Genomic DNA, 16,411 nt, shown 5'->3' on the forward strand with positions numbered 1-16,411 from the left:
GGGAAAGATTAGAACGGATTAAAAACAATTAAAGTCACCAATCCACCAAACAAATGAAAAACCAACATCATGTAAATGATATAAAACTGCAATTCCCCAGCGAAATTAACCCCGGCATTGATTGTATATTGACTGTTGCAGCCATTTTCCTGGCAGTATCTTCAGGATTCATAAGGTATATTGCTGATAGCAATCTATAGGTAAATGTGATGCATGCTGGGAATGAAAAGGGCTCAAAAGCTATTGAATTCGGCACCCTCGATGGCAAACTTGAGCCCTTTTCATTCCCAGCATGCCTCATGTTGGCTATCTGTAATGGACATGATTTTGTCAATAGATGGCTACTTAAGTCTTGCAACCCTAGTATTTGCAGACCACCCTGATAAATAAACAAACCCTCCCACATTTGTAAGGTTAATATTTGTATGTATTTTTGTGTAATGGCAGGTCACTTGGTAGTCTGCAGAGGAGACATACGACAAGGCTGGGTCAGCCGTGTGGATGTAGAACATTGTCTTAAGGAGAAAGGTGGAGTCAGGGTAAGAATCAATCAATTCATCATTCCAACAATCAATCCAATAATTAATCAACATGCCATTATGCAGTATGCACTACAGTGGATGTTCAAAAATGTCCAATCATGCAAAAACAAAAAACAAGTTTCAACAGATTGACCGAACTAGCTACCACATGAGACAGTAACAGATATTGTGAAATACTATCTACATTTTGATTTGACTGAATGAGCCATTCCAGTTAAAATACATACACCCCCGGAAGACATAACCTTAACATGCAGATTCTAGATTTCAAATGGTGTCACCCATTCAGGTAGCCCCATATGATATTCATTCTCCCTGATTGGAAGATAAAGGTCATGCCTTCTATATAGGGGTACATGGATTCAACATCGGAAAATATCCAGACAACAGCAGGAAAGCCATTATATGTAAATGAAATTGTTTAATTTTGTGTTTGGTGGATTTTTTTTCAGCTTGATAATCGTGTGATGTGTATATCTCTAGCTGGTCTAGACATGGTCATGATGGGCACTATCTCATGGTTCCTGTATGCCTACAGTGTAGGAACTCCGTAAGTATACATCACACACTTAAACCTATCCCTGTAAGCACTGTGCGTCATCAACCTGGCAAAAACACGCATTTCAAGTTTTACCAGCCTAATCAGGGACTTTTTTCACATTTTTTTTACATATTTTGTTTTCCTAACCATCCCCTATCTAGAGGCCCCTAGTCAGGTCAATTATGGCATATTTAGACGGGGGTATGTGGTGGAAGTGGTGACAGCCAGGGATGACCCCGGTTGTCTAAATCACCGGAAAAATTTGAAAATGTTTCGCGGCGATTCTGTGCGTGTATAGGACTTAGGGTGATTGCATCATGGCAGCATGTGGGATGCTTGCATGCGCAGGGTTATCCGTGTGGTATTTACTGGTGTTAGGGTTAATGTCCACCACATTGTGTTTGTTGATTTACTAACGGTAGATTGTAATGTATCTTGGTAGCTTCTGTCTGTATGTTACCATTATGCCATCTATTCTGTAATATTCCTAAATGTTTATAAACTTGCCACATTTGTTTTGCTACAGGGAGGAGCTATGGTATGAGAGATTACGAGACACACCCCTCAGTATTGTACATAACCCTGTCACCAAAGATGTTTATATTGGACTTGCTGATGGCACCTTGGCTGTTATAGAGGTAAGGGATGAAATCAAAACTCGGCCGGCGGTTGACCGCCGGTTCCGCCTGGTTGCTATTGTTCAAAACTATGGCAACCAGACGGACCCAAACGGAACCGCCGGTCAACAGCCGGTCAAGTTTTGATTTCATCCCTAAGAATACATCCCTGGGTATATAATGGGCTAATCTATTTGAAAGTCCACACTTCCTCTGTTGAGGATTTTGGAAATATCTATCACAGGGGGAGTATGAATTTCAAATGGAATTATCACATTAGCCAACTCTATTTGAAACTCGCCCTCCATCTGTGGAAGATTAAGGTTGAACTGTTCTCAGATGGTGCATGATATTCAAATGGAGATACCTATAATGTTCATTCCATTTGAAAATCCATACTCCCTCTGAAGAAGATATTTGTAAAATCTTCCAGGGCAGGAGTGTGAATTTTAAATGGATTGGCCCAATCATAACACCTGATATGGGGGACTCACAATATCGGGACAAAAGTTGTTATGTGCATCTTCCTTTGGCCCCGTAATTTTGACCCATTGGGCTATTCCAGATGTATTCCGCACACCTATGGAAGACACTTCCGGAATTCGGGGCTAAATTGACAGCCGGAATTCACATGTCAGGAAAACCCCATGGAAGACACTGCCGAATTGTGGTAATATGTCCAATATGGCCAGCCGGAATTCACGTAAATGTAAATGTCTTCCATAGGGTTCCAGCTGGAATTAGAACATTTTTTGTTTCCAGCCAGAATTCAAGTAAATGTCTTTCATAGGTTAATCGAGATGGTGATCATAAGTGAAGATTCTGCTGGAATTGGAGCATTTTTGACCATTTTCCAGCCGGAATATTAAGAAATGTGAATGTCTTCCATAGGCACATCATGGCCTTTCACTCTTGTTTTTTGTTTATTTTAGCAGCCGGAATTTCACCTAATCTCAATGTCTTCCATACCCTCCAGCCGGAATCTTTGCTAAAACTGACTGCTGGAATTCTAGACACACATCATCTCAATTCCAGCTGGAATTGTATTTTTTTTAAATGTCTTCCATAGGGAGGGGGGGGGTGCGGAATACAGCTGGAATAGCCCATTTTTAGTATTAAATTGTACATTTTTTTGATTTGAAAATTGTGGTCAGAGCTGTTCGTAAAGAGAAACCTTCACCCCACCTTCGAATCGATCCCAATAAGCTTCAAAGGAGGCTTTATTGGGTTATCCTGTGGTTGTCAAATTTTTTTATAAAATGTATAAGATATTTTTCATATCTATTTATTTCAACCAGGGAGTTGGTCACACAAATCCTTCTGATATTTTCTACCATGCCATTGGTGCTAGCCCTGTGAGATGTGTGGTTTACATTGAAGATCTCAACCAAATATGGTGTGCTTGTGGGAATGCTGTCAATATTCTCAACAGGTATGTACACTTTAATTTATTAGCTTCACATTATGCATTGGGCTGTTCCATTTGATATCCACATTCCCCCAGTGGAAGTTTTTGGAAATACCTTGCACAGGGGGAGTATGAATTTCAAATGGAATTAGCATTAAGTGACTCTATTTAAAACTCACCTGCCCTCTGTGAAAGATTCATGTAGAATATTTCTTAGGGGGTATAAGAAATTCAAATGAAGCTGTCTAATGTATTCATTCCATTTGATATTCATTCTCCCCCTGTGGAAGATAATTTCAAAATCTTCCACTGGGGTAGTGTGGATTGTAAATAAAATAGCACTTTTTTTTTCAAAATGAGTAATGTTGTATCAAGTTCATGTTTGATCACTCACTGTGATCAAAGTTTGCAAACTGCTATAATGTATCTATCTTATTTATTGCTTATTGATGGCACTATAAACAATAATATCATAAAAACATGTTAGTAGCAATATGAAAAAGGCATTTGTGACGTGTCATGTCAAAAGGAGACACTTTTGGGTAGGTTATAAATTTTGAGGTTTTTACATATCTTAAATATAGAGATATTTTGCTCCACAACGCCGTTTTCCCCAATGAAATCTGACATTCCTAAGCAAAGATATTGAGTTCGTAAGTTAGGGTATTATAAAATTGGAAATTGAGATATCGGCCTTTAAAAATATTATTGACAATGTTGAGAGTAGGAATTACCTTGAAAAATGTCTGAAAAAATACAAGATGCCAGTTATATTCTGGTCTGAAACTATCAGACAATATTTTTAACATTAATAACATCACAAATTCGCAACAAACCCAAATTGTGAAAAATTAAACCCCGGGCAGATTTTTGGTTATTTCACCATTTACGATCCTGCCCAAAAGTGTCTCCTTTTGACATGACACGTCACATTTGTTAAATTAATAAATAGGTGTTCAGCTAAGCAATTTCTGTCTTAATTCAAGTTAGAGAGCAGACGATAAGTTCAAAATTGTCAGAATTGTACACTTTCATCTACGTATTTGGAATCACTATGAAAAATGAGTAAAATGAGTACAAACAAATCTATATATAGTATTGGTTCTTGAGATAGCTCTTGATATTTTGAGAAAATATTGGACTTTTTTATGTTGAAGCCTATGGCCAGCATGCAGAGAATTAATTGTCATTTTCCCCTGTGTGTTTTCAACCAAGCAGTAGTCTCAACATAGTAAATGGTTTTGAGGTGTCCAAGAACCCATCGGTTCACATATCATCTTTAGCATTGGGTCATCATGGTGTCTGGGTTACTATACGTGGATCAGCTGTAGTGACATTATGGGATACACACACACTGGACTGTATGCTCATGTATGACACATCAACAGATAAAACACCAATATTTAATAAGAAGGTAAGGTTTTGATAACATGATTTTATTATAAATGCTGTACAAAAATTAATTACATTTAAGACAGACACAAGTTCTAGATAAAATCAAAACCTAATAAGAAATAAAACATTCTGTAGGTGGATGTATATTTTGATACCTCATTTGGCATAATAGAACTTTATTCCACTCCTTTCCTTGTAAAGTTAATGTCAGTTTCAATTTCAATCATAAAAGGTGGAAGTTTTACAATTGAATAGACTTTTCCTTCATACAAGCCAATTATGATAAAGCCCCAAGGTTGTTCAGTATTAATTGTCATGCTTTTGTGAGCTTTGGGCTTTGAAGGCATAAATAGCCCAGTTATTGCTTTTTGATATATTGCCTTTCATTGAAGAGGTCAGATACAAAACCAACGTATCCATTTTCTCAATTTGAGATAAAAACAAATATAACTGTTCAAATATAAAAAGAAAATATGTGCTACTTTTGGCCATAGTTTGACAAATTTAGCTTGAAATTTTTGAAGTAGAGAGTTAATTTTAAGCTAGCATTATATGGCAGATGTTGGTGGCAACTAAAAGGGTATGAAAATGGTATTTATTAGCTTTTGCTAACTTTTCATTTGTGTAAAGACATGACTTTAATCTCCCACAAAGGCGGTGTAGGTTTCAAATGGAGTCGCCCATTAAGGTAACCCTGTTTGAAATCCACACCCGCTGTGTGGGAGATTAAGGTCATGTCTTCCATAAGGGGTGTATGGATTTCAACTGGAATAGGCCCTCATGCCCCCAAAAAGTTGTTTGGTTGTCCTTCACCAAATTATGAAACCTAGAAAAAAAGGTGTGTGTATTTTTGTCTGTACTGTACAAAAGGTTTTAAACCCAAATGTTGAAATCCCAGAATTTTGTTTCCTTTCAGAATTTTGTACATTTTAATTTTTAAAGATTTTAGTTAGTTCTCACTTCTATTTATTGGTTTAAAACATGAATGAAGTAATGTAATAGTGAAATATCCTTAAGCTTCTTTGTGATGTTTCATGCAATTTGGATGTAGGCCTATAAAAATGTTTTTCCACCTGCTTGTCCTACCCCAGAAAATGTGCGGAGGACATCTAAGTATTTTTTCTTGGCTTTATGATTACCAAACCATAGAGTGATTTGCTATGTGAACAGTGACTGGTGATGTTACTGGTTCAGTGGTTACCTATTGCTATGTAATAAGCAAGCCAATGTCATTGCATGGTATCATATGATGTGAAACAACCCACAACAACCCCCTGTTTCAAACATAGGTTTCAATATGCCTTAGTATTGGGCTATTCCTGTTGAAATCCATACACCCCTTAATTACAGAAGACATGACCTCAGTCTCCTACGTAGTCAGTGTAGATTTCAAATGGAGTCGCTCATTTTAGTAACCCCATTTAAAATTCACACTCCCTGTTTGGAAGATTAAGGTCATGTTTTTCATAGGGGATGGATTTCAACTGGAATGGCATTTTCTGTTTTATTGTCTGAATAGCAGGGTATTAAATGTTTTATATTTACTTGTTTTTGTTATTTCGAGGAGCACCGATTTGCAAAACTACATTTCTGCAAAATGGTTTTGTAAACTGAGCTCAAAAAGAAACTTATAATTTTTCACAACTTATCATAAGGTCATATCTTAAAATAGTGTCAATCAAAATGAACCAAAATTACACACAGGATTACTTTAATACTCTACTCAAAACACATGTCAGTAACCAAGCAGTTGTCCAACTGACACAATAGTAAAATGCACTGTCATGGGACAGCTTCCTGAAGTTCCTCCACTTTCACACAGCCCAACATTTGGCACCCAGCACAAAAAATCTGTGAGAATGCACACAAGATCCTTGCACAGATGATAAACGGTGCTGCTTCCTGCTTTTCATACACTTTTTTTTTCATGAAACAGGGCTGGGCTGTGAATGTGGTCCAGGAAGCTGTTCCATGTCAGTGCATTTTGCTGTTGTGTCAGTAGGATAACTGCTTGGTTACTGACATGTGTTAAGAGTAGGGTATTGAAGTAAACCTGTGTGTAATTTTGGTTCAATTTGATGGACAGGATTTCAAGATATGACCTTGTGAAAAATTATAAGTTTCTTTTTGAGCTCAGTTTATATTCTGTACACAGATTTGTTCAATTCAGAATATAAGTATAAACTTTTGTAATCATGTATGAAAGTGTGAAATAATGCTAAATTACAGTGTTTACTGGTAAATTCTGGTGTGGGAAATCCAAGGAAATAATTATTTAAAAAAAAATTTATTTTCAAAAACTAGATATAAATATCTAGGAACCCATTATTTTTTTAAATTTTGACCAACCTTGAAAATATTCACCAAATATGGTCGAAAATGTTCTATTTTGTGAAAAATCATACAAAATGTGTGATGTACAACCAAATGTCGACCATTTTTGGTGAAGTTTGTCAAAATTCAAAAAAAAAAAAGAAAAAGAAAAAAGAATAAAAATTTACCTAGTTCAAACTTTCAAGACATTTCTACAGTTCTAAATATAGATATTATATGAAATGCACTATATGAAAAGGTCAACACATCAAGTGTGAATAGTGGATGCATTGGACCATATAAACTGTCTGACAAGTTTACACACGCACATGCACATATGTTAATTCAGGTAATAAGTTATTTTGTGAACAGTTTAATTGCCAGAAATATTTGTTTAGTAATAAAGGTATTTCATTATGGGCAAATAAAGTTCATGAATATAAAATTGGCTAAGAATAGTACACATTAATGCAAATTTGTAAAACTGTAGTGCTTGTGCAAAATAACCAGTCACACAAGATTCATGGTTCAATAGCACATCTGCAGCCCAATTAGGTAGCTTTTGACAGGCTTTGCTGCCATTGTGACTATTTATTGTTCCATGTTAATCAGCTCTCTTCTGCCCCATAGAAATGATTTTAGAGGGGGGGGGGGCACATCTTTACCCTGAAAATACCTCTGGGCTTCAATGCTTCCCTGGGCTTCAGTGGTGTTCTTTTCTATTCTACTGAGTGCTTGCCTATTTTAGAATTCTATGATACAATTGTTGTATTTTTATAACTAATTCTCAGACCGTTATGCAAAAAGTGCTTGCCACAAGTAGAGTACGGTAAAGCATGATATTTTCGCGGCCTTAAAATTTCACATTTTGGAGAGAACCCATGTTTCTGTGACATGAAAATTTCACAAATTTGTACATTTCCATAAAGGCCTATAGGAAGAAAAAATATTTGCGTGCATACAAAATTTGCGAATCAACTGTACTCTTGAAATTTGTGAAATTTTCTTGCTCTTGAACATATCATGCTTTACAGTATGCAGTAACAATCAAGCTCTGCAATAGTATGCGGGCAGTGTGTCACAAGTTCTGCGAAATATGCGCATGATCGAGCTCAGTGCTCAATCAATGATTATATCAACTGGAATAGTACATGTTGTTTTTTCAATCTGTCAATTAGTCTGTTGCAGGTGAATCATGGTCAGGGAGTGGTAAAACAACATCAACTGGTGGATCTGAAAAATAAATCATACATACAGGAATTGGTCCTACTCCATTTCTAAATAATTACAATAATGAAGAAGGAGGCGACCTAGGGTTTTTTTCTAAATAATTTAAAAAAATAGTTTTTTGGATTTTAAAATTTTAATATGCTGTGCCACATAAAACAAATCTAAAATCACAGTCATTTAGAAGTGGAAATCCTGCTTGTGTCTTTAAAAAAAAGCCGTTTATAAAGTGCAATTACATAAGATTATTCGACTATACAGAAAGTCAATTACCATAACAGACAACCCATAAACCATTAAGGATCATTACTGGATGCAACACTAGACAGGTACAGTACCCCAATCCATTTGTGCCAATCCGGCTTGAAATGTGGGAGGGGGAGGGGACAGTTGGCCTGAAATGTCAAAAAGTGGCTGTAAAGAATAAAAAATGGGTCATTTTGCCGAAAAGTGAGGGGAGCACGTCCTCGTTTGCAGGCGTATCCCTAGTTTATCGGAATGGAACGCAAATGTATCCCCATTTCACATGTTTTACAAATGCACTCCGACACGCCCACACACCCCTACTTACTTACACCAGACATACTTAATGACTCACCTGGTTGTGATATACTGTAGCCTTTTCGTTGTTTACCAGATGGTCTTTGTATTTCTTCTGGTGGTTCCCCTCCTTTACGTGTTTTCTCAGTGCATATTAGCCTGCATGTTCCATTATCTTGTACACACCGAATAGGACACTGTACATCTTGTGCCACAGTAAGCAGCAGGGATAAGGAAATGGTCAAAAGTAGTACTGCGCAATTCATCTGTAAGCAGGAAAAAGTACACTTAGGGACCATTCACAAATACTTGTTAGGGGGCCTGATGAAAAAAGGGCAGCCCTTAAAAGTTTTGACCCTTCTAAGGAGGAGGGACTGCTTTTCTATGGGATTGACCTATGATTTGCATCTCAAAAAAGGGGCCCTGAAATTTTTGAGATCTGTAAAGGGGGGCCCGAAAAATTTTTGCGATTAAATTTTTTGCATCAGGCCCCCTAACAAGTGTTTGTGAACAGGCCCTTAGACCCTATTTACACAGAGAAGTCGACTTTAATTGTGACATCAAATTGAAGTCTATGTCGATTATGCGACCAAGAATTAGCGTAAATTATTTGTTGACAGGTGTTTACACGGTAGTTGACTTCAGAACAAATAATGAATTTTGACATTACGTCATCGCTTGCTCATGCGTTAAATAACCATTATGAACTTGACTTCTAATTGCATGTTCAGTTACATTGCAAAAGTTGAGTTTGAAGTTAAGTTTGAATTTTACAAATGCTGTGACCCTGGTTACATACAAAGTTGAGTTCAAATTCAACTAAAGTGGACTTCAGGTTTCGAAACAGGGTCTTATACTGTTGATTTTGTCAGCAAAAATATTTCAATCTTGACATTAAATCTTTGTCACACCAGACGTTTCATTCATTTCAGTTGATTCACGATACGATACGTCTCTAGTGGTTGCTGGGGAGAGACCGGAATACGCAGTGCTTCATGGGGAAAAATGAGCTCTGAATTCCTCAACAACTCATGTAGGGTACACCTTGTCTACTCTTTCAACTTTTAGCACTCAGACAAAAATGATTGTATATATATGTTGATTGTATTTTCAACAAAATATAGCTTTTACAATTTGTGACTAAACTGTTCCATCAAAGACTAATAAATTAAATGTGGTCAGTATCTGAATTCTTAAATTACATCATATACATTGGCACTGACTTGTTGTGAAGAAGTGAAAACCCAACCTGACAAAGCATACCAGTCAGTTTCTTCTTATTCAGTGGTGAACCAATTGAAATGATAGTTATCCTGATTAAAAGCCCAATGTAACAATTTGATAAATGTGCTGCAAACAAACCAAGTTTACCAAATGAATGTCTAACTAGAAACAAAAAAATATATTGTGGTACTTACATTAATACAGCAGGACTATAACATGTCATAGATGTGGTCCGTAATGATGTATTGTTTCAGCTATACTGATACAATGATTGCTTGTAAACAGTAGCAGCCCATTTTGATAAACAATGCATGTTTACCCAAGTGTCTATAGGTTGTTATTGTTGTTATTCAATAAGACAACAGGTGTAAGAAATACTTGATGTGAAATAATTGGCAGGTAATTGACTTATAGTACATTCCTACATGATATGTTACGATGGGCCAACACCACAGCATTGGATTTCAACTGGAATAGCCACATAGCCCTACTAGTATAGGGCCTTTTGACTGTGGTGAACCAAAACCATGCTATATCATAAAACCCTGGCTATATCTAGAGAACCGCTAAACCCTGTGACTGCTATTCGGGTGGAGGGGTTAGTGGGTTTTAGCGGTTAATGGGTTTTAGCGGTTAGTGGGTTTTAGCGGTTCTCGGATATAGTGTGTTTAAAAGGCCCTATAGTAGGGCTATAGCCACATGCCATTACAGATGCTGTGTTTTCATTTGTTGAAGTTTTTTAAGGAGCTGAGCACTAATTATGAACCTGGGGTAAAATGTCCAAACTGCATGCCAACAATTGCTTGCCCTCCTCCATCTCAGTTTGCCAAAAATTGCTTGCCCTCCCTCAGCCTGCCTAAATACCCTTGCCCTCATCTGCTTTATATATGCTCAATTTTTGGGAACTCAATTTGCAAACCCTAAATGGTATAGTTATCATCCAGGCGTGAGAATTTCAAGTTTTAAATCTGAATATAGTTTTTTTTTGTCAAAATTTCTGCAACTTTATTTAATTTCAGCCTGTTTTGTGTACTTTTAGCCCAATTTCATGTGCATTTTCAGTTTTTTTTAGGAAAGTGCAGTCTCATTCCTGATCATTATGCGTGCATAGTGAGCAGGAAATTTGCTTATTTTAACATGTCTGTACTGTTTTTCTAAGGTCGTGTTCACACTATGCCTGTTTTGCCCTGGGTCCCGGTACAACCCGGTTATAAGTGTGAACAGGAAAAACCTCAAAAAATCGACCGGTCAATTTTTTCAACCTAGGAAAGAGTAGGTTAAAACCGGGTCAAACCCGGTATGACCTGCTCAATTGTAGTGTGAACAGAAATTCACTGTTTGACCCGCATTACTAGAAGTAAACGCAACCATTATCACCCCATTTCTATTGTGTCTGTCTGCACTGGGAAAAGAATGATTCAGTTCTTTGGCAATAAAATCAATAAACATCTATTCCTGAGATAAGAAAGTTATTTTAATGCAAACAAATTACTAGTATTATCGAATCAAGAAGTAACAATTATTTTTGTGAGTTTTTAACCCAAAACAGAAGCAACTAGATAAATTACATAAGGTGGAATTAGCAAATAAAATTTAAAAAATTAGCATAGTTAGGCCGGGAGCCTGTTATATATACCGGTAATAGTCAATGACAGAATATGTATTACGCCTGCATCATCAGTAGGCTTAGGTAAAATAATCAACCCGGTCAATTTTCTTCATGAGAGTGGCTATAGTGTGAACAGAGATTTTTTGAACCCGGGACCCGGGTACAACCCGGATTAACTCGGGTCCCGGGTAAATAATTCATATGTGAACATGACCTAAGCCAAAAATTGCTTCCCACATTTTACCCTGATGGCTCAAAATTATTTCACAACCCCTATACTGAAGTATCTTTCTTTGAATAGAAGTAGGGAAGTTACTGTCTAGTTCTGTAGTACCCACCATCAAATCAAAGGAATATTGGGTAAATCCATTTAAAATCTACACTCCCACAGAGGAAGAATTTGGAATTCCAACTAAATTCAACAGTTTTTTAAAAGTAGAATTATTTAAAAATAAATTTGTCTAGAAACCAATCCAGTTAGCAGCCTGAACAACCGATTCTTTTGTTCTGCAAGACTCACTCAGTCATTTAATGAGGCAATACAAACGATCGAATTTGGTGTTGAAATGAGCTAAATTTTGAGTTACAACTTTTCAATGTAAAATTTATTTTCTCAGCCAAATAAAAAGCAATCATTTTCATTTTTTCAGTAAATGTCAGGTCAAATTGTAGTGCTTGATACTGTATTTTTTTTTCAAATCCTAGTGTTAAACTTAGGCGTGAAATTCAGTCATTTAGGTGTAAGATTTTCGATTTTGATAGGCTTAAACTCTGCCCATGAGCCTTTTTTTTTGATCAACCTTTTAGCTTTTCAAAGTAATATAGTTCGCTAATGAAGGATTTTTCCCAACTTTCTAACGCACATCACCGTGAGCGATATATCATAGTTTTGTCAGAATTTTAGTTTTTATTCCCGCCTGAAAAATTTCAAAATCAACGCGTGAAATATAAAGCTAATACTAGCATTGTGGATCGATATCCCTGGGTTTAATAGGAATACCGGCATGGGTACAGTGTTGCCAGAACTTCAATATAGCAACGAAATTCCCAGACCTAATAGCGCTCCTACTGATCACAGCCGCGTAGCTGGGATTTTTTCCAAAGGGGGGGTAAGCCTGTATGGGGCGGTGGCCCAAATCCACCAAATTTCCCTGCACTTGGGGGAGGGGGGGCCCAAATAGACAATTTTGCCAGGCTTATTGAATATAATCGTATGGTATTGCATATCGTATGGATTCTCCATCTCTCTTCCCCTCTTCACCCTCTGTCAGGTTTTTGTTTTTAACAAAACCTGTTCAAGCAATTATTTAAAATTGCTTACCTAAAAACAGAATAACTTGGATGTTAATACTTGACGTAGTGTTTCAATTGTCACGAAGGTGACTGGGTATGGTGCCTTTTGTTTGTGTTTGTTTGAAACTGCTTTTGGAAACCCACCGAAAGTCATAGGCCCTAATGAAGCAGCCAAAACAATACCAGGTTAAACATGGAAGTTTATAAAAACCTATAAATAACCTTAAGGAAAAAAACAAAACATTTGTGGCAACAATAAGCCTTGCATTGGAAGTCATGGTTAAAGTGTGTTGAGTACCACCAGGGATATGAGACTGTACCACCCCAAAGTTTCCCTACATACACCCCCACTACCCACCTCACACACCTCTGCACCCACCCCACCCCATAGGCCTACATGCACATGATATTACATAATAATATATAGCATAGCTATACATTTAGGTATACGCCTACATGTCAAATTAAAAACAAACCCGAACACAAGTCTGAAGGGTGTCATGAAAATGGCAACCCGCGGGGGGGGGGGGGGGGGTAGGTCATACAAAATTCACCTGGAGATAGGAGGGACAGAAGATTATAGGCCCTAATATATAGACCCACACGATGTGCGTTACAGAGGTGGGAAATATCTTTCTTTAGCAAACTATATTAGTTTGAGACGCTAATAAACCAATTCCGCATAATAACACGCTAATTTTTCTAGGTTTGGACCGTGGATTTTCCTGTGGACCTCAAGCGTGCGTCTCTTTTAAGAGAAAATACGGACTAACCTAGGTAAACAAACAAACAGACAGACAAAATGGTTTTCATAATCATGGAATCCATATAAATTGAAATTGCAGGCTATCACAGGAGCAAATTTTCAAAATTCACCTCATTTACCAGAAAACACAATTGGGGATTTGGGCTACTAAATCGCTGGTCGGGCAATATGCTTTTCAATGGAAAATTGCCCTGGATGACAACAATGAAAATATCGACTATTTCTGCTGGTTGCTCACGAGATAAAAGTACTAAGTTTGACATTTTCGAGCATGAAGGGAAAAAGGGTAAAATAAAAACGCAAATTCTGACAAAACTATAATATATAGACCCACACGATAATGCGTTACAGAGGTGGGAAATATCTTTCTTTAGCAAACTATATTAGTTTGAGACGCTAAAAAACCAATTCCGTAAAAAGCTCGCGGGCGAACTCAAGGCCTATAAAAATCAAAAATATCACACTAAAAGACACAATTTGATGCTTAATTTTAACACCAGGATTTGAAAAAAAAATATATATCCAAGCACCAAGTTTTTAACTGACATTACTGAAGAAAAAAAAATATTGCTTTATATTAGACCGAGAAAATTAATTTCATAGCAAAAGGTGTATCTCTGAATTGTGCTGATTTTAACATGTATCGATCGACTTTTAGCGCGACTAAGCATTTCTAAAGAATCGGTTGTCCAGGCTGCTAACTGAATCAGCCATGTAAAAATACAGCTGATTGACCTGTGATCAGGATGGTAAACTAATGGGGTATTCCAGTTGAAATCCATATGCACCCATGGAAGATAAGAGTTTCAAATAGAGTTGGTTAACATGATAATTCCATTTGAAATTCCTACTCCCCCTGTGGAAGATATTTCCTAAATCTTCCATTGGGGTAGTGTGGATTTCAACTGGAATAACCCAATGTTTTAGCAAACCTGCCTCCACTCAGTCGTTTGTTAATAAGGTGACAACACCTACAAATACAAACAAGTTGGAAACCACCTTCACCGGAATGTTGATAGGAATACAAAATATTTCAAACATTAGATAAACCTCATTACATACAGTGATTGCTTTTTGTCTGGAAACCAATCAGCCATGTAAAATACAGCTGATTGACCTGTGATCAGGATGGTAAAACAAATGGGTAATTCCAGTTGAAATCAATATGCCTCCATGGAAGATAATAGTTTCAAATAGAGTTGGTTAACATGCTGATTCCATTTGAAATTCATATTCCCCCTGTGGAAGATATTTCCTAAATCTTCCATTGGGGTAGTGTGGATTTCAACTGGAATAACCCAATGTTTTGACAAACCTGCCTCCACTCAGGCGTTTGTTAATAAGGTGACAACACCAACAAATACAAACAAGTTGGAAACCACCTTCAGTGGAATGTTGATAAGAATACAAAATATTTCAAACATTAGATACATACAGTGATTGGTTTTTGTCTAGAAACCAATCAGCCTTGTAAAAATACAGCTGTTTGACCTGTGATCAGGATGGTAAACTAATGGGGTATTCCAGTTTAAATCCATATGCACCCATGGGAGACAAGACCTTAATCTCCCACACAGAGGATGTAGATATTACTAGATAACCCCATTTGAAATTCACTCGCTACAAAATGTATGTGGTGACTGTATTTGCCATAACGGTTAGGGCTAGGGTTAGGGTTATAGGGCTTATACGGTCATCGTCACCCTCTCTGTTTGAAAATTTATGGTCATAATGGATTTCAACTGGAAAAGCCCAATTTCTGAACACATGAAGCAGACCTTTTACATGTAGTTCTGTAATAGGGGAAATTTCTTCACATGTGATATTTTGCTTGTTTTCTTTGTTTTTGCATGGAAATAAGAGAATTCTCTTTTTGTGGGCTGCCTGCATAGCTTGAAGGATCACTTAACAAGCTGTTGTGTGGCTGTGTGTGTACATGTATGTTAAGGATTGGGTTGAGGTTTATAAAATGGCCCCTCTTCCAAAGTATAATGCCCTTGTCAATGTGCATGTAAGGTATCATGTAAGTTATTTTCTAGGTCAAAGGCCATTTCAGGTAATTTTCTACAATTGTTCAAAATGCTCCTTTGTCCCGAGATTCAGGTAGAGTTTTGGTCAATCTCTGCTTCTAACACACAGGTATATATGCCAATCAAACCTATAATTTGGTAGTGACATATGAGTGTATTTTGCTCGCCACAGTATCGAATCGCGCACGTCAAGTTAAATACGTTGAGTGTACTCTCTAAATGTGAAAGAGTGAAAAATCACTCAAAAAGAGTGAAATCTCACTCTTTCTAAGAGCTGTCTGAGTGACAACTCTTTTAGAGTGAAGCTCACTCTCAAGAAAGAGTGAAAAAATTCACTCCGGAAAAGAGTGAATCAGAAAAGAGCATTCATTGATTTATTTATTCATTTAGGCCTATTTTATATACAAGAATATCACAGCAGTTCATAACAGCTACTATGTGCTTTAAATTGTTGTGAGGCTAGGCCCCAGGTTAGGGTAGGGCCCGATCTAGGAATGTTGAACTGGTTTAAAGCTTAAGCACATACACAATGTGTCGAACTTCAGTGTGGGATGAATGCTGAAAAACTATGGATTTAGTGAAGCTAATAGTCAAACTGTTCAATGGTGAGTACACTTAGGTGTAGGACATAACACTTGGCAAATACCATGTTTACGGTCACAGTCTGGAGAAGCGTGATGCGGCGTAACCTACATAAGCTTACATATGCGTACATGTAAACCGGCAACTGGGCCGGTAACAAACTGCTCACATATGACTTAAGCTTACTGCCGCCGTAGTCTCCAGACCAAGTGTATACTTGCTACGAGTTATGACCTACACATAAATGTAATCACTATTGAGTATGCTGTCTATTTCTTCATCAAATCCGCTTTCTTTTCGCCATTCATTCACACACTGTTCGCC

The 16,411-nt window shown here is 37.1% G+C and overlaps 1 protein-coding gene across 1 annotated transcript in view; it reads left to right on the plus strand.

The window, feature by feature from the left end:
• Positions 1-16,411, plus strand: part of LOC140138221 (uncharacterized) — a 104,164-nt gene that overhangs the window by 75,658 nt on the left and 12,095 nt on the right. Inside the window, 5 exon segments of the mRNA XM_072160135.1 lie at positions 448-539; positions 995-1,092; positions 1,610-1,721; positions 2,999-3,132; positions 4,327-4,522. Of these exon segments, the coding sequence (XP_072016236.1) occupies positions 448-539; positions 995-1,092; positions 1,610-1,721; positions 2,999-3,132; positions 4,327-4,522 (632 nt within the window).

Source organism: Amphiura filiformis, chromosome 17, assembly GCF_039555335.1.
Source record: "Amphiura filiformis chromosome 17, Afil_fr2py, whole genome shotgun sequence".
Classification (NCBI taxonomy): Eukaryota; Metazoa; Echinodermata; class Ophiuroidea; order Amphilepidida; family Amphiuridae; genus Amphiura; species Amphiura filiformis.